General features: G+C 58.0%; 1 protein-coding gene across 1 annotated transcript in view; it reads right to left on the reverse strand.

Moving 5' to 3' along the window:
* Positions 1-3,138: 3,138 nt before the first annotated feature.
* The window catches only part of TMEM255B (transmembrane protein 255B), a 39,883-nt gene continuing 16,110 nt past the window's right edge, over positions 3,139-26,911 (reverse strand). The window contains exons 4-9 of the mRNA XM_058741735.1: positions 23,392-23,481; positions 14,974-15,054; positions 12,633-12,718; positions 11,358-11,517; positions 8,608-8,751; positions 3,139-4,160 (exon numbers count right to left, since the gene is read on the reverse strand). Of these exons, the coding sequence (XP_058597718.1) occupies positions 4,026-4,160; positions 8,608-8,751; positions 11,358-11,517; positions 12,633-12,718; positions 14,974-15,054; positions 23,392-23,481 (696 nt within the window). The 3' untranslated portion in view covers positions 3,139-4,025. The remainder of the gene's footprint in view (positions 4,161-8,607; positions 8,752-11,357; positions 11,518-12,632; positions 12,719-14,973; positions 15,055-23,391; positions 23,482-26,911) is intronic.

Consider the following 26,911-nt stretch of genomic DNA (forward strand, 5'->3'; position numbering starts at 1 on the left):
TCAGCTACACTAAATATCAAGAACTTGAAGAAGCAAGTTAGAAGGCCAAGGCTATCTGACTTCAAAACCTGTGCAAAGCTGCAGTGGTCAGTACAGGCTGGGTCTGCCAAAAGAACAGACAGGTCAGCGGAGCGAACAGAGAGCCCATGGACAGACCCACATCAGCACAGTCACTGGTCTTTGACAAAGGAGCAAAGGAACCCATATAGACATATAGACAGTCCCCTCCACAAATAGCACGGGAGCGTCTGGATGTCCACGTGCCGAGAAATGAATCCAGACACAGACCTTACACCTTCACAACTCAGAGTGGATCACATACCTACACGGAAAAGGCAAAAGTATAGCACCCCGGATGGGGGCACAGGAGACAGCCTGGGTGGCCTGGGCACGGCGATGACTTCGTAGACACAGCACCAAAGTCACCATCCGTGAAAGACAATGGACAAGCTGGGCTCTAACAGAGCAAAGACTTCTGAAGAAGACAGCATCAGAAGAAGGAGGAGACAAGCATAGTTGGGAAGAAGGTATTTGCAAAAGACACATCTGGTAAGGGACTGAGATCCAGAATATACAAAGAACTCTCAAAACTCAACAATAAAACAACTCGTTAAAAAATGGGTCAAAGACCCTAACAGACACTCACCCTGAAAGGCATGCAGCTGACAGCTGAGCACATGAGAAGCGTTCCTCGCCGTCCGGGGACAGGGACGGCACACGGACACAACCGGGAGACCCTGCCGCACACCCACGAGGACCCCGAGGACCCCGCTGCACACACAGCGCCCTGAGGAGCCCTGCTCTGTGTTGCTGGGAGTGCGGAACGGTGCGGCCGCCTCGCCAGACTGTCCAGGGGCTTCTCACAAAGCCAAACACGCTCTTAGCACCTGGTCCAGCAGTCACGCTCCTTGGCATTGACCCAAAGGAGTTGGAAACATGTCCACACAAAATCCCGCACTGGGGCAGAGGAGGGAGCGACTGGGCTCCGGGGCGCCTGAACTCCTGGCCCGTCTCATCATCCCTTCTGTGTCAGCAGCACCGCGTTATACGTTTGTTTTAAGCATTCTTTCGTGTATATTAAATTCCATAATTCAATGGCTTTAGGTAGGACACGGGAAGAGGACACACTTGCACATGTAACATGGGCACCTGGGAAGCCACGACTTGAACGAGGCCTCTGCTCCTAGACCTTTTCCTCTTTCTGTAGGGCAGATGGCAGCTCGGCCGAGCATTTCCCCTGCAGCTCGGAGGGCATCTGCTCAGCCAAGAGTCATTCCTCACGGTGATGAGAGTTTCGTTCTTGTGAACCAGGCATGTGCCACACTCCTGGCTCTGCTCTGTATGCTTCGCGTGGGTTGATACCGTATTTTCTGCCCCCTTTTCACTGAAATACAAGTCACATGCCATAATACTGCCCCTTCAACAATGTACACGTCAGAGGGTTTTATACATTAACAAGACTGTGCAGCCATCACTACCATCTGGTTCCAGAATGTTTCCATCACACCAACAGGGAGCCCTGTACCCAGCCTCCAGCTGGGGTCTGCTGAGTGCCAACAGCAGTCAGTATTTGAGAAAGTGTGGTAGCTCAGTAGAGGGAGGGGCTGAGGGAGAGGCCCCAGCAACACCCACCCCATCAGAGCTGCCAGGCCAGGTCCCACGAAGCATCTACACTCAGGCAGAGACTGGCCAGGGTCTGTCCACGTAAAGGGAAAGACTTTGGCAGAGGTGGGTTCTCTCAGGGGATGGTACCCAGAACACACCACAGGCCAGGCACCAGCAGGCATGTGCAGGGTTGAGGAGGTGTCCTGGGGACTGGTGGGGGGAGGGGTGTCACGTGGGGACACATTCAGCGTGCAGGGGTGAGGAGATACCCTGATGACTAGGGGGGGTTAGGTGGGGACACATCCAGCGTGCAGGGGTGAGGCGCTGTCCTGGGGACTGAGGGGCAGCCTGAAGCCACCACCAGGCTGGGAGTTGAATTGTTCACATTCTTTGTGGCCAGGGCCCAGGATGAAGACATTCCTGTGGGCAAGAGCCAGACCGCTGGCCCCGGAGTTGATAGATTTTATCAGTTTAGGGCTCACAGGGCAGATAGAAGCTGTTTGGGTGATGCTGGCATCAACAATATTGGGAACCAGTGACACAGCCACGTGGCTCTAACCGGGTCGAGCGCAGAGGTCGCATGCTGTCCCTGTGTCTCGTGGCACCTGGACGCCGTCTGGAGCTGGCGGCCTGGCTCCAGTCGACACCGGCCTGCGGCCACATGGGCCGCCCAGTGGCTCTGCGACCTCCGAGCAGGGCAGGTCCTGATGAGGCAGGAGCCCCAGGCCCAGCGGGTGCTGGGGGGGAGTGGGGGCAGGGCTGGGGGCCAGCCTCTCTTCCCCGTGCAGGCACCCACACGGCAGAGAATTCACCAAGTGGGTCCAACCTCTCAGATTGCCAAGGCCCCCTGACTTGGCCAGACCGTGCTGGCTCCTAAACTCCAGGCAGATGAGGGGGGCCCCAGATGCAGCAGCTGCAGACAGAGGCCTGGGGTTCAGGCCTTGGTGCCCGGGCCCCTGCTCTGTGTCTGCTCCTCAGATCCCCCAGCTCAGGCTGCCTGCGGGCCAGGACGCGGCCCTGTTTCCTGCCTGCCACTAATAAGCAGGACTTCCTTTGAAGGACAAAGCTGTTGTTTCCGGGGTGCAAACCCCGAGGGTGGGCACCGCCTCCCCCCTCCAGGAGGAAGTCTGCGCAGGGCTGTGTGGGGCCACCACCCGGTCAGGGCGCAGGAGCCTCACTTCACAGTAGCCAAAGTCGGCTCCGAGCAAACTGCCGTTCTAACCAAGCCAACCAGCCAGCTCCGTGGCCTGGCTCACCGTGTCGCCCGCACGCCACACGGGTGGCACCTTCCACAGAGAAAGCTTTCCGTGTCCTCAGACAACAGGATGAGGCGTTTCTGCACCAGGCTGAGGATAAGGTCTGTTCGAATTGTGTTCGCAGCCAGCAGGGGGGGCCGGAGACCGCGGCTCCTTACCATCCTCTTCTTTTTTCCTTTCTTCCCTCCCCCTCGCCCTCCCCCTCCTGTCGCCCCTCCCACACCCCTGCCCCCCCCCCCCCCCCCCCACTGATTTATCTCTTTTCCCCAGTGACCCAGGACTGTACTTTAGGACTCGGGCCTGTCACTCAACCAGGATTTGGTCATTTCCCAGGGGTGTGCCCACCAGCAGCACCAGGTGCCTGGGTCACTAGTGCTGGTCCGTAAGTCAGAGCTCACTCCAGGTTCTGTGGAAGGGCCTCAGGAGCTGCGCACCCCAGGGGTCACTCGGAACACAGAGGCTGAGAGGCATCTGCCCTGCAGGCAAGGGGGACCGCACATGCGGCAGCCAGAAGTCCGGATGCCTTGGGTAGGAAACAGGTGGCCTGGGATAGCAAGCCTTTCTGCAGGTGGGACGGCAGGTTTGGACACGGAGCGTGCACAGACCTCAGTGAACACACACTTTACAAGCAGTGCTGGAATTTGAGCCAAAGCATCTTTTTATCCCCAGCAAGTAAATGCCGAGAGAACACAGCTCTGAGCATGGAGACCATGCACTTCTTGAGGACACCATATAAACATGTGAACATACAACACATGTCCTTGAAACATGATCCTCACACAGGGTATGCTGAGCCGTATTCCCTTTGCAAAATAATAACTAACTCATTAAGAGGACAGTGAGGAAGCAGCTTTTTAGTGAGCGATGACAGAGGACCAGACCAAGGGGGCTCCAGGTGGACACGCTGGATCTGTCTAGTGTCCGGCTTACACTCTGGGCTGGGTGGCCGAGCAGAGGTGCAGCCTGGGGGGGTCTCAGTCACCTGGGGTTCCGTCCCCACCGCTGGTCCTGGCCTCTCTGCCCATGGATTCGCCCAGGAGGGGAGAGAGGGTGTGGACTTCTGGAACATTCCCCTGACGTCTCTAGGAGGTTGGCCACAGAAGCAGGGTTTGTAGCGGCTGCTTTTTTAACCAAAAACCTATTTTTCAACCTACCCCCTGTGTGTCAGGGAGTGTAGGGGGGAGGCTTCTCTCCTGGAAGGAAGTGGGCTGGAGCACAGAGAGGGGGGTCGTTGGGAGGCTGCAAATCCTCAGACAGAGGAGGGTCCCTGGGAGTCGAGGCTGGGAGATGGCCACAGCGCTGTAACAGAACAGAAAGGCGTCCTCAGTCGGCAGAGGGGCCAGCCCCACACACAGTCTACACAGAGCCTTCCTGGGGCCTGGGGTCCTTCCACACCCAGGGCCATCCTCCTTACACAGGCCTCCTGATCGGACCACAGGGGCCTCCCGGGCACACACTCTGCGCCTGCAGCCGCCTACAGGGGTGCCCATCTTCCAAATTCCTAGCTCCTGGCCACGCAACGTCCAAGGAAGATGCTGCCTAGAGCATCTGGGGAGGGGTCGGGGGGTGGGGTGGTGGGCAGCGCTCTGGGCTCCCCACCACTTCGTATTTGAAGGAAAAAATAAGACATCAACATTTTCATCATAGCCCAATGCTTAATTTCAGGTGTCCACTTGGTCAGGCCTTCGTGCACAGATGCTCAAACACCAGTCTGGATGTTGTTACGAAGGTATTTCCAGATGTGATTGACATTTACATCAGTCCAATCGGTTGAAGGCTGAATTTCCCTCATAAGAGGGAAAGACTGAATTCCCTGGGAAGAGGGGCTCTGCCTCCAGACTGACCAGACGTGCAAGATCTGTTTTCCCCTGGTCTGCAGCCTACATCTGTCCTGGCCTGGAGTTTCAGGGCTCTGTCTCTCTGCCTGTGTCTGTCTCTCAGTCTCTGTCTGTCTCTGTCTCTCTGCCTCTTTCTGTGTATCAATATCTGTATCATCTGTATATGCACACAATCCTATCCGTTCTGTTTCCCTGAGGAACCCCCACTAACACACAGACTCAAGTAAAAGTGATTCTGAGAACAAAAATGTTGGGTATGGCGCATATTTTAAATCAATAAAATTTCCAGTTTTTCTCCACCTACCAACAAAACTCTTAAATTTTCCCCCTTGAATTCTAATGGTTAGAAATGCCTTCTTAAAGGGCACCTGGGGGGTGCTCAGGAGGTTAAGTGTCCGACTCTTGGTTTTGGCTCAAGTCATTATCTCACAGTTTGTGAGTTCCAGCCCCGCACTGGGCTCCATGTGACAGAGTGGAGCCTGCTTGAGATTCGCTCTCTTTCCCTCTCTATCTGCCCCTCTCACTTTCTCTCTCTTTCTCAAAATAAATAAATAAACCTTAAAAACAAAAGAAAATGAGTGTCTACTTAAAACCAATATGTAAATAAATAAAGCTAGAAGTCCCCTCTATGAAATACCCAGGGTGTGTAAGAGCCCTGATCTCCTGGCCCTGCTGTGGCCCCTCTACTCCCCACCCACCAGTGCCGGGGGCTCTTGAGAGGCCAGCCTCCTGGACTGTGGCTCCCCTTCCCCAGGGGCCCTGGGATCTCAGGATTCTGGAAGAAGAATGCCCTCACAGGCCATAGCTGAACCCAGGAATACCACCCTGCTCAGAGTCGACAGCATGGGTTTCAGAATCCAATGGTCAGGGACCTGCCCACCTCTGTTTCTCCCTTCTGACTGTGGGGGGACAAAGCAAACTTCTAGAGAACATTCCCTGTGTTCTGCTGGTAGCTCCCAGTCTCTCCCATGCCTATATCCACTTGCCCTCCACTGGAAATGAGCAGCTCAGAGACCACAGAGTAAATCACCACGAGCCACAAACTAACCCATCACAGGCCACAGACTAAACCACCATAGACTACAGAATAAACCACCTCAGAGCACAGACAAAACCACCACAGACCACAGACTAAACCACCACAGACCACAGACTAAACCACCATGAACCACAGACTAAACCACCATGAACCACAGACTAAACCACCATAGACCATGGAATAAACCACCACAGAGCACAGACTAAACCACCACAGACTAAACCATCATGAACCACAGACTAAACCACCATAGACCACAGACTAAACCACCATAGACCATGGAATAAACCACCACAGAGCACATACTAAACCACCACGGACTAAACCATCATGAACCACAGACTAAACCACCACAGACCATGGAATAAACCACCACAGAAGACAGAATAAAGCACCACAGACCACAGACAAAAGCACCACAGGCCACAGACTAAACCACCATGAACCACAGACTAAAGCACCACAGACCACAGAGAAAACCACCACCAACGGAGTAAACACAGACCACAGACTAAACCACCGTGAACCACAGACTAAACCATTACAGATCACCAAGGAAATTTCTGTGAGTCCTGAGGAAGACCACTGGCAGACAGGGCCCCACTGGGACAGCTCTGTCCACACAGGCAGCCCCATCAGGGAAGCAGATGAGCCGTCCTGCATGTCCTGGCCAGGCAACCTGGGGAGCAGGGAGGTGGGGTCCCTTTAAGGTCTTCCTTTTGACGAATGGCTCCAAACAGCCCTGACTACCACTGCTCCTGACCACCATCTGCTCCCTGCTACTGCGTGGGGTGTACTTTGCTGCCAATGACGGCACTTGGAGCACCCCGTTTCCCTCTCCATTGGTCACGGAGACCGCTTTGGCTCTGCTTCTCTCCCCGGGGGACACCTGGAGGCCCCTGACCGGTCATCTCCCCAGATCTCGGCGTGGGCACATATGTAATTACGCCCCCGCACACGCTGCAGACGGAGGCTGGAGAGGCAGGGGGGGACCCAGGCCCCCCGGGGCAAAGAGAGAGCATCTGTGTTCGTGACAAGCCAGAGGCCCTGAAGGTGACTGGGGGTGGAATGTGGCACAGGAATAAAGCCGACACGTGGAAGGCCACTGCCACACGTGGAAGGCCACTGCCACACGTGGAAGGCCCCCGCCATGCCCAGCTCCCACAAGGAGCACGTCTGCTGAGGAGACACACCGTAACCTGTAAGAGCAGGACACCCGCCCCGGGGCCTGAGGTCAGGACACAGACTCGGCAAGGGCCCCCCACAGCTGCCTGCCCCAAAGACCAGCAGGCCCCCAGGGCAAGTCAGGCCTGGCATTTGGGGTGCACCCGGGGCCAAGCTTGTGGGAGACGTCGGACACGGGCCAGGGCCCTGGCAGGACTGCCTCCCACCCTACAGCACACACCACAGCTCAGGGCCACGCCTCCCCTCCCTGGAGCAGATGAGCCACACCTGGGCCAGTCCTGCCTACACTCCGATGGGTGACACGGCACTGTGGTTGGTCACCAAAGGGGTCCAGTGCCCACGGGCCCAGCTTCCCTACAGCTGTGGGTCTCACGCTCTGGGTTTGGCAGACTAAGGGGATGGGGAGCCAGAGCAGAGCCTTTAGGACACAGGCCACAGCCAAGGCCACGTGGTCCTCACCATGGCGGGGACCAGAGGGGATACCCAAGGGCAGATGTGGGCGATACTCCTGGCAAGATAATGCTGCCACGCGTGGGAACCTGGACATCTGGGAAGGTGGTGTCCGGTGCCTCAGGGTGGTGCCTGTCCTTGAGGGTGAGTGCTATAGGGTTGTGGGCAAACACTGTCGTTTCCTGAGCCCTGATCTCATCCCTCCCCATGTCACAGATGTGGAGAAGACACTCTGGACCCCTCGAGGAGGGCCTCACATGGACGCAGCAGCGAGCACCCTAGTGTCCCCATAGGACCAGGGCCTGGCGTCACTCAGGACCCGGCCGATGCTTCCTGGGAGGGAGGGGGTGCCACATGGCATGTCCCTGCAGAGACCAGAGGGGGCTGGGCTTTGGGGGTACTGCTGGGTCGGGTCCCCTTCAGGATTCAAAGGCTACACACACCCACTCCCAGAGAGCACAGCCACCAGCCTCATGGTCAAGGCACGTGGAACAGGGGCCCGCCCTGCTGGACCAGGAGGCCCGAACACCACTCAGTTTGCCCCCAGACGGCCCTTCCTCTGCGTGTTGCACCCCATGTCCTGGGCTCCAGAGAGCCCCCCGCACCCACGCCCACCTGCTCATGCTGGCAGACTGGTGAGGCCTCTGTGCCCCAGGGCGGCCAGCTGGCAGGCACGTGGGCTCCCCAACAAAGCCACGACTGGAGCCCCAGGGGAGCACCCATCCAGGGACAAGGGCTCGCCCCCACCACACAGCCCCAAGGCCCATGTGTCCTGCTGGGTTTGCCCTATGAGGTGGCCACTTCTGGGGGTGAGGTGTGGCTAGGGGCAAGGCTTACGGCTCCCCCTAAATAAGTACTCACAGGCCCCCGCGGCTGGCTAGGATGCGGTGGGAACTTCTGCAGGACCCGGGCCTGGCTCAGAAAAGGCTCACAGTCCGGGCAACACTAAAGGCTGGGTCACCAGGGCCACAAGGAGCAAAGGAGCTCAAAACGTCAGGAAGGGCGAGGACAGTTGGAGTTGTCCACCATGCCCCCCTCACATCGTTCCCAGCCCTCTCGCCAGTCCAGGCTGGCTTCGCCACCCTGTTACTAAACTGGGGGCAGGGAAGGCTGTGGGCCCCCATCTTCCCTCAACCTGAGCCCCCATTCATGTCTCATCTGACCACAGCTGTCCTGGATGACCATTGCCCACGATGTGAGCACACAGGCTTCCTCCAGGAGATACTGAGCCTACCTGCAGAGGCAGAGGGTAGGATGAGCAGGTGGGGAGGGGTGCGGATGGTGGGCAGAAGCCCGTGTAGGCCAGGACCTGCTGGGCAGGGTTGCAGAGGATCTGGGGTGCAGCGGAGAGGCCATAGGCCAGCTGGGACAGAGGGACCTGCCGAAAGAATGGAGAGAACGGACACGTGTCAGCAGCCCTCCGGAAGGCGGGCGCCCCTGGCTTCAAGCCTGCAGAGCCCCATCCACAAACCATCCCCATCTGACACCTGCAAGTGAGAGACCATGCCCTCAGATCAAAACTAAACACCTAAAAGTAGGGCTTATTTTTCCTTTCTATTTGTCCCAAGGACCCACCAAGATGCCAGATGAGGACAGGATCTCTTTGATTTCTATTTGAAAAGGCAAGGAAAATGCTGGCTTCTCCTTTCCAGGGGCCTCGTGTCCCGGGAGTCTCCGCCCAGCTGCGGCGACAGAGGGCTGACCCCCCACATGTGCTCCCCAGGCAGCACAGCACAGGGTTAGACTGCATGGTCGTGGGGATTTCCAGAGATGTGCAAATAACACCAGAGCGTCCCAGCCCCTCAGGGCCCTGCTCTTGTTAGCTCACCCAGATGGCTCCAACTCTCCAGAGGAAAACAGGACTTGGGCCATCCACCTGTGGCCCCAAGGCGGGGGGCCATGGGAGAGACCCCTCCCCAGAGGGAGGCTCAAGGGGTCCCGGACCTGAGGTGCATCCCTCCCACCAGGACAGACCTGGATTCCCATCTGACACCACGGGCAGGCCCCATGCTTCAGGAAGGGGCCTCGGGAGCCGACAGCATATCTGGAAACTCACCACCCCCACTGATGGGGAGCAGAGGCAGGTCCTGAGCAGTGGGGGTGCAGGGCACGAGCAGAGGGGAGGGAGCAGTGGAAGCAGTGAGGGCACTCAGGTCCACCCGCACCTGCAGGCCCCCGGAGGTGGAGCTCCAAGGTCTGGCACCTGCCACCGCCCAGCCCTGCCCGCCCAGGCCGCCTCTGCACACTCTGAAGGGCGAATAAGGGTGCGGAAGGAAGACGGAAAACTCAGGGCTAGGTTCGCGGGCCTGACCGCTCTGCTGCCACGTCCATGAACAAACCCTACTGTGTGCCTACTGTGTGTGCTGGGTTGAGCTAAGGGCTGTCGGGGCAGACCGGAGCTGTGCATGCCGAGGGGCGCACAGAGCATCACAGGACCCAGGTCTGGTTTGGGGGGGGGGGGGCGCAGCGCAGAGCATCACAGGATGGAGTTTTGGTGTGCTGGGGGGAGGGGGTGTGCACAGAGCATCCCGGGACCAAGGCCTGGTGTGCAGGGGTTGGGGGACATCCGGTAGGAGGAACAGCTGCCCCTGGTGGCCTGGGGGCTTGGGCCCACAGGGCTGGTCACAGGGTAAGGGGCGCAGATGATGCCGTGGGCTGGAGAGGGGCTCGCTGGATCTTACTCTGTGCTTGTGCCATTTCGGGATTCGGGAGGGTGGGCAGGTTGGGGTCGGCATGGGCAGCCCTCTGCGGGGGATGCTGGGGGCCCAGCCTGGCCTTGCTCTCTCTCCTGTGCCTGCCGATCTGGCCCTAGCGGGTCCACCCTCTTGCCCGGGGCCGGCCGTGTGTGAGGACTTGCCACTTGGGCTGCTCATGAAGCTCCTGCATTCCTCAAGATGATTTCTAAGCTATAAAATCCACTAGACGTATAAGACTACTCAGTAGGTGTAAACCTCTAAGGAATCACCTTCCTTCTTTCATTCAATGCCCCAGAGCTGTGGGTGTGCATGAGAGAACTGTCCAGAGTAGAGTGTAGACACAGCTCTGTGGCCCATTGTGACTGGTGGCCCTTCGAGGCATCATTTTATTCTTGACAAAACACTCCAGCAGCTTTATTGTAGACTCTGATGAACTCCAGTCCCTTCCAGAAAACCCACGGGGCTGATGTCCTTCCTGGGGCGGCCCATTAACCTTCACCAGGTTTTCGGGAATGACAAAGGTCTAAGCGGACACACCCCGCCTCCCGTCTATGATCTAGCCCTCTTTAGCCAGAAACTGGCAAGACTGAACACTTTGAACCGACTACACTGGGATGCAGTGGGCTTCCGCAGAAACATCCATGACCCTGTGCAGACCACTTCCTGCCAGCATGGAAGGCACGGAACCCTTTCCCAACTCACATGGGTGTTGGGTGTTCTCTGGAGTCCGTGACCTGAGGTGGGGGCGACCCCATGGCGTGCCTCCACGGCCAAGGACGACCCGCCCCAGGAGGGGTCAGCCGAGCAGTGCAGGAATTCTAGTTTGGAACAAGCAGTCTCAGGGAGAAGAGGGGACAAGGGTCCTGCACAGCCCAGCCCCACGTGTAAGCTGCTTCCTGCGGGGAGGCTCCCCACCCCTGCCAGAGCACCCACCCCTAAAGCTCTCCCATCACATGTCCGCATCCCTGCCGGGAGCACCCGGCCCTACAGCTCCCGGACAGCATGCCCCCGCCCCCGCCCGCCCTAGTGCCCACCCCTACAGCTGTCCAATGGCATGTCCCTACACGCCCTAGAGGCTGCCTAGAGCAGCACATGTCCTAGAGTAGCTGCTTCTGGAAGGGACCAGTGAAGGCTTGCTGTTGCCCTAACAGACAGCTGGCAGTTTCCATGAGCCTCCGTTTCCTCCTTTGTTAGTGACGATAAGGAGGCCCGCCTTGCCCACCTCAGAGGACACAGGCCCCAGAGCCCCGACCTGTCCGTAGGGCCAGCACCAGGGGGCCCTACTCACCATGTCCTTGAAGGCCCCCAGGACAGCTGCCGTGAGGATGCCCAGGAACACGCCCAGGACGTTCAGCACCGCTGAGGCCCAGAGTAGCCGGTACAGGTGAAGCACATCCTGACAGCTGCTCACGCCCACGAACTCGTAGTAGGTGGGAGAAGGTTCGGCGCTGCAGGTGGAGGGGAACAAGTCACAGCCAGTGCCACAGCCTGCGAGTTGCTCCCAGACAGGCTGTAGTCTTTGGCCATAAAACCCCACAGCTCTGTTGGTGCTGCAGGGGACGGGTTGGGGGACACCGCCCCTCATGAACCAGCCCAGCTGCACCCTGAGTTCATGGTGAGAAAGCTGTTCCCCAGGGCATCTGGACATCCCTCCAGGAAAAGAGCCCAGGCCTCCCAAGAGCAGGCCTGGCCCCCAAAAGAGCAGGAAGGCCCCCAAAGAGCAGGAAGGACCATCCAAGTCCACTCCCCAAACCCAAGCGCAGGCAGAAGGGCACCCTCAGAGCGAGCAGGCCTGACACGGAGCTCTCTGTACCCGGCTGCCTTGGCAGGGAGCACAGGAAGGTGAGCCCACAGGGGATTCATCCTGGCCCTCCCCACACGGGACTGAGGTCATCTGTGCGTAGCTGGACCACGGTGCTGTGGCCGAGGGCCTGCAGCCGGGCCCTCAGGACTGCGTGGAGACGGTGACCCACACACGTGCTGCTTTAGCCACTCTTGCTTGGAAATGGGAGGGAACCATCTTTGGGGGAAGGAGGTTGTAGCTTAAAGCCCCGGAGTTTTCAGCAATTCAAGAGAGGCATCCCCAAGAAGCATACGTGAAAGCCTGCTGGTTTTAATGTAGGTGTTCAAGCTATTAACACAAAACCGGTGCCCAGGGCCTTAGTAGGAAGCCTGACCCTTAAGGACGGACACCGGCGGCTCCGTGTGGGCGAGCCTGAGCGCCAAGAACCCAGGGCCTGTCCTGGGGAGGCTCTCACAGTCCACATCACAGAAGAGTGTTCTCTGCTGCCCGCAGATGAAGAGAAGGGGGACCTTCTGCAGCCCACCCCAGCTGCCTGCCCCAGCCAAGCAGGGAGGAAGCACTGAGGAACTTGGGCGTCCAGATGCACAGGCTCAAGGCAGAGCTGCAACCATGGGGCAGGAGACCGTGTCCCTCCCTGTCCCTCCCCCGCCATGCAGCCTCAGTTTCCCATCTGTGAGATGAGAACCCCTCCCTCACACAGGCGTGGGGCAGGGGCCAGGAGAGGGACTGCTTGCTGCCCAGTTGGGCCCCAGCCCTCACCTCTGACAATTGTAGAGGTCACAGCAGTAACAGGTGCTGCTTTTCACCTTCAGCGGGCACTGGCCGTTAAAGGAGTGACAGGTGACCTGCCAGCAGAGAGACATTGTCAGATGCCTGTCCTTCCTTGACCTGGAGTGGGCAGGGCTGCCTCCCCAGGGGCCAGGGCCCGGCCACTGCGCCTGGGTGAGTCAGGAGCTCCTCCTCCTGAGCCAGATTTCCTGACCCTCCACATGCTTGCGGGTAGCAGGACCTTCCCCTGCTGGAGGGTCAGAGGACCAGGCCTGGCCACCAGGGAGTCCAGGCAGCCAACATCTGGTGGACAAGGAGAGGGAGAGGGCTCAAGGCTCTGTGCCTACAGGTGGGGACACCTCCAGGTGGGGACAGGTGGGACGGCTCCAGGTGGGGACAGATGGGAACGTCTCCAGGTGGGGACAGGTGGGACAGGTGGGGACACCTCCAGGTGACCACACATAGGGCCACAAGCTCCCAGCAGCCCGACCTTGCCACGCCAGCCCTGTGTAAGCCACGTGGAGGCCTCCCCTTGGGCACCTGCTGCAAAGACACGGCAAGTGGTTGGGAGACTTGATGTTAAAAGAGCAAAATTGGGCAAAACCATGTGCCTTCCTCCCTCCCCCAGGACTTTCAACACGTGACACAGCCATGCCGCCCACACGTGGGAGGTAACCGGGGTGGAGACCACCCCCCTTCAGAGGGAAGACAGTGCCATCTGGGGAGGAGACGCTTCTGAGGGAGGATGGTGTGCTGAGGGCTGGTGAACCAGACTCTCATCAAGGATTCAGCTGGCCCAGGACAGGTGAGGGAGCAGGGCCCCAGCCCAGAGGCCCTCGGACCGTCCCTGGCGCCCCGGCCCCTCTTTGGCCGCACCTCCAGAACCACTGGACTCGTGGTCTTCCTTTCAGGGTCCTGTGGCTGCAGGCCATGGGACACTCTGGTGTGTGCAAGCAAGGGCAGGAGGAAGGCTCACTGGAAATGACAAAGGGCCCTGGGAGGGGCAGGGCTGGAGGCTGATGGGGAGGAGGGAGGGCTGCACGTGCCTGATGGGAAGGTCAGCGCCACAGGCCGGGGATCTGGAGGTCAAGAGGCCTGACCCTAAGCGTCCCCTCCCAAGAAGTGTGCAACTACATGGGACGGGGGTTAGAACTGGTCAGCCAGCAAGGGTCTCCAGCCCAGCCTGGCCCACTGCCTGCTTTACAGGCGAAGCTCCATATAGCCACGCTCCTCTGACAACACCTTGCCCGTGGCCACTGTCACACCAGAGAGACAGGGTCAAGTAGCTGGGACAGAGACCACTTGGCCTATAAACCCTGAAATATTACTGACCCTTTATGGGGCAAGCTGCCAGCCCTGGTTTAGAGCGGTGCGGGCAGCGTGGGTCCCTGAGTCCTCAGGGAGCTTTGCAAATCCTGTGTCTACTGAATCAACAAACTGAGGCGGGACCCAGAGTCAGGATTTGCTCAAGTCCCTGGGCTGGTTCTAAGAGACAGAGGGTCAGGAGCAAGGGGCAAGCCCCGGACACGTGGGCCTGTCCTCAGAAGCCTGACTGATGGGATTCAGGAAGGGGTCCTGCCTCTCCCTGACGCCAGGAGTAGAGGGGAGCAGGAAGGAAGGGCAGCCAGCTGAAGTGTCTGTGGATGGGTGGGGTGCACGGGTAGGGCCTGGAGAGCCCCATGATGCCCTCGGACAGGACGAGTCCCCGGGCTCCCCCCGCCAGGCAAAAGGCCAGGAGGGCTGGGGTCAGCCTTTGGAGAAAAATGCCGCCCCCTTGGAGGGGCAGCAGGGACCCTCCAGGCCCTGAGGTCGAGGAACCTGCACAAGCCACGTGGGGGCCTGTCCAGGTGTGTGATCCAGGCTCTCAGCTCCTCCTGGACATTTGCACAGTTTGGGAGGCCATGCTCAGTGCAGCTGATGCATTCATGCAGAGCTGGGGCAAGAGGGCTGCCGGGGCTGGCCTGAGAGGGAGGGCATGCCGTCCATCCTGCACTCTTGTTCCTGGCGTCTCGTACATGGGGAGTGGCCCAGGGACCAGCCTCTCAGCCAAGGTAAATGCAGCTGACCCAACTGTGCTTTGCAGCTGTTAACAGTGCCACACCCACCCAGACAGGGCTGCTAGCTTGCTGTGCGTCCTGCACGGGATGGCCAGCAGCTGCGACCCCCCAGGGGTGCGATGCATGAAATGCCAGCGCTGGCTGGAACAGAGCGCGGGTGCTCACAGAGAGCTAGCAGTCAGGAGGCTGTGCATCCAGACCCCAGCCTGGGGCACAGAATGCCTGGGGGACACGGATTAGCGCAGCGAAAGCTCACGGACCCCCGCCCTACATACCTCTGTCTGGTAGGCGTCATGCACATAAGCCACCTCACTGGAGAAAAACTGGCATCTTCCCGCAGCCAGCGGCCTGGGCTCCTAGACACAAAGACACACGAGCGATAGAGGAGGTTCATCCCTGGGCCAGGGGTGGCCGTTGGCTATTTCAGACCCATCTGCCCCAGGCTCTGAGCCTAAGGAAGCCACTGGAGTCTGCCAGGCGGGGGCCACAGACTGGGAGATGCCACGGCTCCTTCCAGGGCAGCTGGGCCACTGTGTCCAGGACACCAGAGCAGATGCCTCAGGGGGCACACACCTGCCCGGAAGGCTGGGCTGACACGTCCCCCTCCCCCCCCCCACCAGCATCGCATGGGCAGCCGAGAGGAGGCGGCTGCCGGACATTTTGAAGTGCAGTCCTCTGCCCTGAACAAGGACACCCCTTGGTGCCTGCCTCTTTCTCTAAAACAAAACATTTGTTTTCTACTAGGAAGGGAGAAAAAAGGATTCTTGTTAATTCACTCACCCACCCAGTCCTTGACCTGACCATCCATTCAACCATTCCTGCCACCACCCCACCCCCTTCTCCCCGCCCTCCCTCCACTCTTCCCTCCTTCTCCCTGCCCTCCTCCACCCCACCCTTCCTCCTCCCTGCCCTCCTGCCCCCCCCCCCGCTTCTTCTCTCTGTCCCTCCGTCCGTCCCTCCATCCACCAACCACTGCATACATACCCACCTATGACCCTGTTCAATTTTCCAACCACAAGCCTGTGCCCAGCATTCACAGAGCAGATGCGGAGGCAGACTCTGATGGTACCAGGGTTAGACACAGGCCCCATCCCCAGCTGACCGCTGGAGGAGACATACCCTCCAGGTGACAAGGCACCTGTACCCGCTGTGGCAGAGACTGGTGAGGCCCGGGAGCCTGTGCGACTGGTGAGGTGCACAGTTAGGGCCTCACACCAGCTCTTACTTCCCAGTGCACTCCCATCTCTGACCCAAGATGAGCGTAGAAACCACCAGGGACCGCACTGCAGGCAACAGATGAGGACGGGGCCCGCACACCAGGCCCATTTGGACGCGCTGAGCGGCCCAAGGGAGACGGACACAGAGCACGGCAGATGGGTGCCAGGCGGACGATGGGGCTGTGCAGGGGGCAGGGTAGAGGGGCTGGTGCCCTGAGGTCCCGCGGTGAGCAGCGGTGACGGGCCTGCAACCCCTGAGCCCCCCTCACCCCCAGGCACCTGCCGATTCCGCTCGGCCCCACCTTTTGGGATGTCATGCCAACAGGGCCTCGTTCCAGCTGTTGGAACGATGTTCCAATGGCTCAGTGTCCCATTGACTCTCACCACCGGCAGCACCGAGTGACAGTGGCATCCTGCCGGCTCTGCTAGACCGGTGCCCTTCCTCCCGCCGACAACCACAGGGAAACGCCCTTTCTGAGTCTGGAAGGGTCAGACACATGGGCCACCCTGTCCAGGTCCCAGTCCAGCCCCCTCGAGGCCTGGCCGCCGGCCTGGGAGACATCCCACCATTGCTCTTGGTTCGGTCAGCTGGGCCCAGTAGCAAGTCGCAGAGGCTTGAACAGCAGGCATTTGTTCTGACAGCCCTCGTGGTGGCAGCCTCTTCCCACCCTGTCCTCACCAGGCAGACCGTGGGCTCTGGTCTCTCTCTACAGACAGGAATCCCACAAGGGGGGCCTCACCTGGCCCTGATCACCTCCTGAAGGCCGTCTACTGAGGCCGCCACGCACAAGGGCTCTGGGGGCACAGACTCCCAGGCCGCGGCAGCTCCTGGCTCCGCACCTCATTAAGTCAGACACGGAGAGCTGGTGTGAGACTCGGAGTTGGCCGCAAATCCTCTTGCTAACACAGAAGCACCAGTGGCTGGTTTCATTTTCTGTCTGACCTTCAGTGTCCAATCAGGGTGAAAAAATTCTTAATAGTTCAAATTAAATACAATTGCGACCATTTTAGTTCCACCTGCCACATAGACTTCTCCGAATTTACGATCACACTGGAAATAGCGTTTCTCTGGGGCCAGAGGCCAGAGTCAGTGTCATTCTGGCCCAGGAAAAGGGGCAGTGGGTGTTCAGGAAGACCACTGAGAGGCGCCGGGGTGGCTGTCGGTTGAGCAGCTGACTCTTGATTTCAGCTCAGGTCATAATCTCACGGTTCATGAGTTTGAGCCCCACATCGGGCTCTGTGCTGACAGTGTGGAATCTGCTTGGGATCCTCTCTCTCTCTCTCTCTCTCTCTCTCTCTCTCAAATGAGTAAACTTTAAAAACCAAAAAAGACCACTATGACACGGTTTTTATTTCTTGACCATTCTACGTAGATTAGTGTTAAGACCCTCTACATACTAACATGAGACTCTCAGTCACTAAAGTTCAGTTAAAACCCCGTGTGTCTCCTGTAGGGGGACACAGTGGCCTTCAGGCCATGACTGGCCCACCACCTGATTTTGTAAATAAAGTTTTATTGGCACACAGCCATGCACATTTGTCTGCATATCGTCTGTGGCTGCTTCTGTGCTGTAGCAGCTGAACTCAGTAGCCATGGCAGAGGCCACATGGCCACAGATCTAATGCGCCACCCCAGCCTCTAGCACGCCTGGCAGGGCAGGACTTTGGTGAGCAGCTGTGAACAGAGGCACCGGGGCCAGCAGGAGGAGAAGGACACCACGCCCCCTACCATCAGCGCAGTGTGTCCAGTCCCTGAAGGTGTCCCAAACCAGCACTAAACTAAACACTCTGGGGCAACCGCAAAGTGGCTGTGCTAGAGAGAAGTCCGTCTTGACCCCATTATCTGCCGTGGCCCCCGTGGTGGACCAGAGCCACGAGTCCAGCAGCCCAGAAGACCTGCCGGAGGCCCCTCTGGGTGGAAACAGGTCGGCTGACAGCTGACAGATGTCCTGCCAGGGGCGACCTTCCAGAAGTCCCACACGTCTGAGAAAGAGGCTGAGGGAAGACATGCCTTCTCTGCTCACGCCTGCAGCTGCACAGAGAGCCCCCCTTGGGAAGCAAGTGGTTTTGAAGGGACTTTCTCTCCAATGAGTGCCGAGTGGGAGGCGAGGCCAGGAGACTCCCACGCACACGGCAGGGCTGGGATTTTCACTCGGAAACCGGGGTTCCAGAAGCCATCTCCCGCCCCCAAGCCCTCGGGGCTCAGCTTAGGAGCAAGAGCAAGTGCACAGGGAGAGAGCCTGCAACAGAGAACATGAGCCAGACGTGGACCGAGGTGAGGCTGGGTCCGACCCGGTGGTGACACCAGTCCCCAAGGTCCAGTCACACGGTCACTGTTCATACGTGTGTGTCAGACCAGACGTGTGCCACACGGAGGAGCCACAGTGACCACGTGAGTCCTGCAGGCCTAGTGCCGCTGGGCCTCTGCACCACACCCGGCACCACATCCTGTCATCCTGGTCACGTTTTCCCCACATTTTGTCCCCCAGTGTTGGCATCTCAAAATCATAATTTTGAGAAGTGCTGGAAGCCGGTTACAAGTTTCTAGGAAAGAGGGGCACCTGCGGGGCTCCGTCTTGATTTCAGCTCAGTCCACGATCCCACGGTCATGGGTTCCAGCCCCAAACCAGGCTTGGTGTGGAGCCTGCTTAGGATTCTGTCTCTCTGCCCTTCCCCCACCAATGCACATGCCCTCTCTCTCTCAAAAAAAAAAAAAAAAAAAAAAGCGGGTAGGAAAGAGCCTTTGGTGAATTGGTTTTTTCACCTGTTAGCCTGTTAGACAATCACTCTCCACCCTGCAGAGTCAGGCTGGACATTTTCAACCTGGAAACTCAGCTCCTTCGTACCCTTGTTCACGTCTTCCCCGGTGCACATGCCCCGTGAGGGGGACTGGCCGGCCCTCAGACGCTGGCCGTGTGCAGCCAGAGGAAGGCAGGAAACCGAGCTAAGGAATAAATGAGCAGGAGTGTGCGAGGGAGGCTGTGGGGAGGAGGCCCTCACGTCACGTGTGGGGGGGCTCAGCGACCCCTCAGCCTGTGGTGGAGCCCGAGCTCTGCAGAGGCTGGGACAGCCACACCGGACCGGGACAATGAGGACGTGCACCTGGTCCTGGCGTTTTTGAAACCTTTTGTTTGGAAATAATTTCAAACTTGCAGAAAAGTGGAAAGAACAGAGTTCTGTAAGGCACATGTAGGATAGCCCAGGATTAACACCAGGTGCGGCAGTTTTAAAAAAAAAAACAAAAACTAAGAAACCTTAAAATGTATGCAGGACGCACTGAGGACAGAGAAAGCTGAGTGCTTTGCCTTCTGAGGGCAGAGGTGAGGGTACTGAGTCTGGACCCCTGCCCCCCTCCCCAGCCCGTTCTGCCCCGCAGGGAGCTGGGGACCCAGAGCCATCGGTCACACTGCCTGGGCTCCTTTCCGGACGAAAAAAGGTGTGTCCAGCCACCCTCACCACGCTCCCCTGGCCCCACTCTCCCCCAGGTCAGCAGCCAGGCAGGGACTGGAGCCGAGGGAAGACACCCATCTTCAAACACCCCGCAACCCTTCTCAGTAAAACCCAGCTTTTACTGGCTTTGTTTTTAATAGAGGGAAAAACAGAGGGAAAAAAAAGACTGGTCACGTGAAACCCTCCGGCCAGACTCTGCCTGTGGTTTCCGAAATGTCCACACCTTGTTTCAACGGAAGGAACGCAGTCTGCCCAGGAAAGGGTGGTCCTTCCTTCACGTGGCCCTACCAGGACCCATGACTCTATTCATCCTCATCCACTCCCTGGGAGAGGAGCACCCCCCTCACAAGTAGGAAGCTGGCCTGACTTCCACCGGCTCCGCGGCCGATGGGCCCTCTCAGCAGAGGCTCGGGCCATGGGGGTGCAGTGCGCTGTAGGGGGCCCAGGCACCTGGAGCCCCCTAGGGCCAACCTCAGGCACAAGATCCTTTCCACCTTCCTGAGTCGATGCTGCCTCTTCTGACGGCAGGAAGGCTGAGCTGAGCTGCTCCTCGGGAGATGGGTCCTCACTGCTGGAAATGGATGTCCCATCGCACAGAACAAGCACAGAGAGTGTCCCCGTGTTGGGCCTCAGGCAGAAACGTGCTCCCTGCCATCCAGGTCAAGGCCATGGGGAGCCCTGTTCCTCAGGATGGAGGCAGGTCCCGCATGGCAGGCAGGACTCAGGCAGGCCAGAGGGTCCCCCAGCTCCTAAATTTCCACTTTATTTGCCTTTATTATTAAGCATCTGCCTCTGGGTCTTGTTCCGTAAGGACGTGCTTGAAGATTGCGTGTAGGGCAGGGATGGGGACAGCCGCTTCTGTGTCACAGTTCAGGCTGCGACTGGGGTCCTTGCCACGGTCACACATCCTGCTGCCGTGAGACTCTACTTTCTGTTGTGTTGGTGACTTGGGCCTATGGCCAAGGGGGCCGAGTGCCAGCCTCCGTCTGCCAGCATGCTGGCTCATAGGATGGGGTGGTTGCCTTTCAGGGTTCCCTGTCCTTCCTGGAAGCAGAGGGACACTCACACCACAATGGGATCATCACATCTTCTTCTCAAGAGATGTTAATTGTGCATTTTTAGAAGGGAAAGAACTTTGACGAGGGGCATATTTACACTCGGGACACTTCTACACATACTCCTGAGGCCTCCAGGCCGGCAGCACCTGGGTTAGTGGGCAGAGTGGCACACTGACCCGCCAAGGCCTGTGGAGCGGAGAGCTGGGCCCTGCTGGGGAGGGCGCCCTCACAACCACCCGGGCTCTGCACGAAGCCCCTGGCGGAAGCCTGGTGACCCTTCCTTGGCACACTCTGCCCTCTGCCCCATGAGGGACGCCGTTCCCCACAGCATCAGACATATCGCCCCCTGTCTGGGCCTACTGAAGACCTGAGCCCACCGACGTGCCAGGAGAAAACTGCGATTAACTCTTTGTACCAGATGCCACTGGGTGAACGGGACTCATTACCCAGGAAACACCTGGAACAGAGAGACCAGCACAAAAGTGTGGCCAGGCCCAGACAGACACCACTCACTCCTCTGTCCGCCCCAGGGTGGAGCCCATGTTGAGAAGCACTGTCTGCTAGACATTTCTAAACTGACTGGCTCGTCACTGAGCAGATGGGCATCTGTCTCCGGGACACTCTCCACAGAGCTGCATTCTGAGGGCACACGTGGGGTTTCCTCCTGAGAAGGCCTTGAGATGATCACCCCCTGGCAGCCCTGTTTTGAGCCCCAAGAGGCTTTCTGTCCACCCATCCCTGCGTCCTGGCTTGGGGAGCCCTCGGTGGGTACTGATGGCTGAAGGGCGTTGCAGAAGGCCAGGTCTCCCGTCCAGCACGACCTGCTGACATCGGCAACAGGTTCGGAAAGGAATACTGGGTTTGGATCGGAGGATATGCTTTCTGTGCTAACCAAGCAGCGCGCCAGAACCATGGCAGCAAATACTGGTCAGGGACTCACAGTTCAAGTGATCTTTCCAGAAATAAAAAACAAGAAGCAGAAGTCTGGGACAAAGTACACATACAGAGACCCCTAAAAAGTGCTATAAATGTAAAGACCTAACAAATGCCGGTGAACACCCGGGGTGGGGACGACCATGGGGCTCTGGTCAGGCTCCGGCCTGTGCCCCTTCCAGGCACCAGCGGGTCCTCATGGCCCGGGGCCACTCAGGACCCACAGATGCCTGGCCACCTGTGCAGGCCAGGGCTCTCCTGGGCGGCTCCGCCGTGATGCTCTCTGTCTCACTCTTCCTGCGCCTGCATCTGACGGCAGAGGCACAAGCCACGCTCCACAGAGGCTCAAGAGGGGCCGCCCCCCCTACCACCCCGCCAGGGGCTTTGTTCGGCCCTGGGGAGCCCCCTGGCAGCACGCCACTCTTGGACCAATTTTTGTTCGTCCACGCGAGCTGCTACAATAAAATACTATAAACTGGCAGGGAGGGGAGGGGGTAAACAATAAACAATTTGCTTCTCACAGCACAGAGCCTGGAAGTCCACGGTCAGGAGGGGCTGCCAGATCCAGTGTGTGTGGGGGCCCCCTCCGGGTTCAGGGACAGCGTGCGCTCACCCATGAGGAGGAGGGGCCGGGGAGCATTACAGGCCCCTGTACAAACGCTCCACCTTGTGACCTCTCAAAGCTGCACCCCAAACACCATCCCCCTGGAAGCCAGGTCTCGACATGAGAATTTATGGGGACACGGCACTCAGTGACAGCACCGTCATGGGGCTCACCTAGTGGGGGGCTTACTGGCAACCTCAAGGCAGCCAGGCAGAAGGAACGTGAAGTGTGTCTGCTCCCAGCCCATTGCCCTCAGGCCATAAATGTGTCAGGCGTTCTGGGGAACAACCAGCTGTTCAGAGTCCTTTAGCAGGACAGGGTGCCAGAAAGGTGGACGGCTTGCCCCGCAGAGGTCAACGCAGCACCAACCCACCACCTCCTGAGTCCAGAGTCCAAGGTCAAAGGCAGCTGCCCGTGACAGGTGTTCAGAAAGAAACGCAGGCAAAGGACAGGTCAGGCTTCGGCTGAGGGTATAACGCTATCTCTGCTGGGCCCCCAGGTTGGCGGAAAAATCTCACTTCCACCTGCCCAGTTTGAAACAAGAGCCATTTCCCGACATTGTAACAAAGCTTTTCTAAACATACAAACTGGTTAGGAAAATGTCCTACTTAATTGGACAACGGATTCCACATTTGCCTTGGCCGCCTTGACTGACTTCAGCATACTCGGGTATTTATTTCTATGCTCCTCGTTCCGTGGCCTGGCTCTCTCCCTCACTTGGAACCTGCTTCCTCCAAGTAGAACAAGCCAGAGTTCCCAGGTCCCAGGGCATGCGCCTGGTGTGGCTCTGTCCTCAGCCACTGCCAAGGACTCTCACACTTGGGCCCTCAGCCCCTATGAAGGACTCACCCACTCAGGCATCCACACGGAGATGAAACAAGCATAAGGGTCTCACAGCTACAGTGCCAGTGAGAAAATGCCAACATCACCCCTCAAGACACATACTTGAACTACTGCACACGAGTGTGTGAGGGCACTGTGTGTGTACCTATGAGTATGTGCACGCACCTGAGTGTGTGCACGTGTGCCCACGAGTGTGCATGCATCCGTGTGCATGTGTACGTATGTGAGTGCATGCGTGTGACCACCAGTGTGTGAGTGTGTATGCACATGTGTGTGTCCATGAGTGTGTGCATGTGTGTGTGTGTCCGTGTGCACGTGTGTGCCTGTGTGTGTGACCATCAGTGTGTATGCATGCATATGAGTGTGCATGTGCACACGTGTGTTTGCCTATGTGTGTGTGTGCATGTGCTGGGTCAGTTTTGCAGAGAATGAGGAAAAGCCAGCAAGGCAGAGAGAGTGGTTGGCAGACCCGGGGAGGGAGGACCCAGAAGGTCAGTGAGCTGAGTTCTGCAACATGAAATTTTGCTTCTGTAGATATTTTCAAACCCCGACAGTGACGGAGAACAAAATGGAGGAAGGGACACTCACTATGTGCCGAGCAGCAAACACGCCGTCCACGATGGCGCAACAGAAGGCCGCCACCACGCCGAAGCTGATGAACACGATGGCCGCGACCAGCTGGGGCAGAGGGCAGAGAAGCGAATGGGCGTTACACGCTCCCGATACAGTCCTCCAGATGCCAGCTGCCCGAGTCCCACCCCGCCGCCCCGGGCCCACCGCCGCTCCCACCACCCCATGACTCAGCCCAGCCCGCGGGCTGTGTTCTTGCTGGTTCTTCCACGCTGTGGTGGGAGACGGGCCCCCGGGTCCTCCGCACATCCCCTCATGAATAATCAGAATATCAGACCGTCTGCAGCTTTTTGCTATTACAAATTCTGCCACAACGACCCTAAATAGGATCCGTGTTGAATCTGGTTTTCTGGGTGGGCATCTCTGCGGGACAGACCCCTCACACAGGACACGTTCAGGTCTGCGCGCCTTATGGTCTGAGAAACGCCACCTCGTCCATAACGAGGCTTTGCCAGTTTTCACTCCAAAGGCCTAGCACCTCCTTATACCCAAGTGACGCCTCCTTTTCATTTTCTAAGTGTCAGCCATCTGCTGGCTACCACAGGCTCACTGCTGTTTCCAGCCACGTCTCTCTTAGCTGAAGAAACCTTTCTTTCCATTGTCGGCCACTTTCTCTACATATTTTAAACTATCTTTGTGAAATAATTTTAAACTTCCCATAACAGGTAGCAAACATAGTACAAAGAATTCCCACATGTCGTTCCCCTGAGATTCCCCAAGTATTGTCACCGTCCAAACCACTGCAACAGCCTTGTCACCTGCAACTCCTTTCCAGCAGCAAGAACCCCGCCCACATGACCCACGGCAGCGTATTTATTTCCCGGGTCCAGGACTCTGCATAAAGCAACTTGGAACCACCCACCCCTTGTGACTGGCAAACTGTAAGCAGTGCCCAGTGTTTGTGAGCAGTCCTCTGGGTCTCCAGCCTTGGAAACAGGCCCCAGACTGTCCCCCAAGTCACTCAGGGTGCTTCCTCCCACGCATCTGAGCTGCTTCTGGGCAGCGCAGTCAGGCTCACTGGCCACGGCTCCACACAACCAGCTCCCCCTCTGTCCTTGTTAACCTGAGTTATTTTGTTCAACAAGGTGCAGGGAGCTGGCTTGACACTCCAGGGGACAGTGTGGCAGGGTGCCGGGCCCCACCCCCCACAGCTGCTATTCCGAGGCGCAGGGAATCGGGCCCGCTCTCAGCTGCCAGCCCTACCAGCGCCTGGTGGAAACGGTCCCCTGATGTTGCAAATTGGGGCTGTGCCCAAGTCCTTTGGGGGTCTCTGAACTGGTGACTGTCTGGTCCTCAATTTCCCCACCTGGAGTCAGAGGTGTTGGCTCCGACTCATTCTTGCCGTGTGTCCTCGCAGCCTGCCTCTCTGGTGTGGCCGGTAGACGTGACAAAACCAACAGAGGTCCTTGGCTGTTCCCCACGGTCTGACACTTGTGACATTTTGTGATGAACTGACAGAGAATTTGAGGCCCCGAGGGGAGGTGTGCAGAAAGCCCTGCCTGCTCATCTGCACAACGAAGAACTATTACCCCACAGAAGCTGCAGTGTTAACACCACTGTTCTGCACAACAGCTCGGCCGTTGACTCAGCAACAACCAGACCACGGTGCCTCCCCCGCGCTGAGAACTAACCACCCCCCCTCCATGGTACCAGGTGTCAACCCAGCACCCTGGGGCATAGACAGGGAGGACTCGCCTTACCCTGAGGGCACTGGAAGGCCCTGGAAAAACAAGCCAAGTTCTGGGGGGCGGGGGAGGGTGTGAGACCAGGCAGGGGCTGCCCACCTGCCACGCCCACCGCAAAGGTAGCCAAAGAAAAAAGCACTTCCTTCATTCTGCTGGGGAAGGAGAAGACACTGGTCGCTTCCTCGGGGAAACCACTGCACAAGTAAAAGGATGGGTGTGTAAAGTCACGTGAACATCATTTGCAGAAACTGTACTGACAGAACTCTCCTGCATTTGTACTGCTGTTGTGGAAAAATGCATTAAAACATATATAAACGATTCAGATGGCAGCTTTCAAATTTCCCAGCACCTCACTTTCCAAAAAAAATGAAAATCTTGCATCTAATTTGGCTGCTGAGTCTTCAAGCTTTGACCGTCCTGTCGCCCCCAGAGGGACATCCTGGCCCTTTCCCAGCTTGGGTCCCTCCTAATGACCTGAACCCCAAGGCTGCATCAGCCAGGAGTCCGTCCCTGCCGCTTGCTGCGTCCAATTTTCCTTGCGCAGAATCCCCAGCCCAGAGGCCAACGGAAAACAGACTCAAAGATGAACAGGATCACCTTAGAACCCAGAGTCACTTAGCACACATCCTCCCGGTCCTGACATCTGTGACATTACTGTCAGCTGCAGGGAGGGCTAGCCACGCTGCAATCCCAGGATGCAGCCTCCTACCTGCCTGCCAGACCTCCTGAGTGGCCGGTGCACTCAGGAAGGGGTCAGACTCTGAGAAGTTCAAAAGCAGGGAGAGCTGTTCCACCAGCAAATGCCTCCCGGGCTCCTGCTTTGTCCTGGACACCGAGCCCTGTTGGCCCATGGCACTCTGGGATCCCAGGCAGCCTTGGCTGTCCCCACAGAGGACTCTCCTAGAGCCCGGCAGGGTATGTGGTTGGGAGTGGGTGTCTGCCTGCCCTGTGCACCCACACTCTAGCTCTGGTGCTGGCCCAGAGCATCCACCAAGCACTTGCCCATTGTCTGAGAAGCTTCCAGAAGTGGCCCTGCTACTTCTCTCACTGTGCATGTGCAAGCAAAGTGTTGTGGGGACTGCTGTCCCAGCAAGCTTACCATGCACCAACTTGATGGCCCTTCAGAGAATATCACACTCCCCCTCCTGGCCATGCGACCAGCTCTGAGCCAGCGGCGGCCTGGCCAGAGTCCTGGAAAGCTGAGAGGCCTCCCTGACACCCCACCTGATTTCACCCAGAACTTCGCAGAAGCACAGGATGTGTAGTATCCTCTGACATTGCCTGACTGCCCTCAATCATCCAGACTTACAAAACATTGTTTGGTCTTGTACAAGCTGTCCCCACCATTTGAATATCCTCATCACCTTTCAACTGACCTTGTCTTTCTGCCCACTGCTCCTGAAAGTTAAAATTCAGTGCTAGCGTGATCACACACACGCGGTAAGTCAAGTGCTAGTGTGACCACACACAGGATTAAGTCAGCGAGATCAGGGGGTGGCACTGCCTGAGATCCTCTAGTGCGTCAGCCCCTAGGTCCAGGAGATCATGGTGGGAAAGATGTTGGACGTTCTCTCCTCCAACGTTCGGGCTGGAAGTAGGAAGTGTTCCAGAACAGTGACAGAAGAGCTCTCTTAGGGATGCCCTGTGGGTCTGTCTGGTCTGTCAGGTGCCAGTAAGGACAAGGAGGCAGAACTCATCACGCCTTGAGGGGACACAAGCCACATCACTCTCCACACTGTGTGAGGCCACCACACAGACAGACTTTGCATGGAAGCTGTTACTCCCTCAGGGAC

This window comes from Neofelis nebulosa, chromosome 1, assembly GCF_028018385.1.
Source record: "Neofelis nebulosa isolate mNeoNeb1 chromosome 1, mNeoNeb1.pri, whole genome shotgun sequence".
NCBI classification, from domain to species: Eukaryota; Metazoa; Chordata; class Mammalia; order Carnivora; family Felidae; genus Neofelis; species Neofelis nebulosa.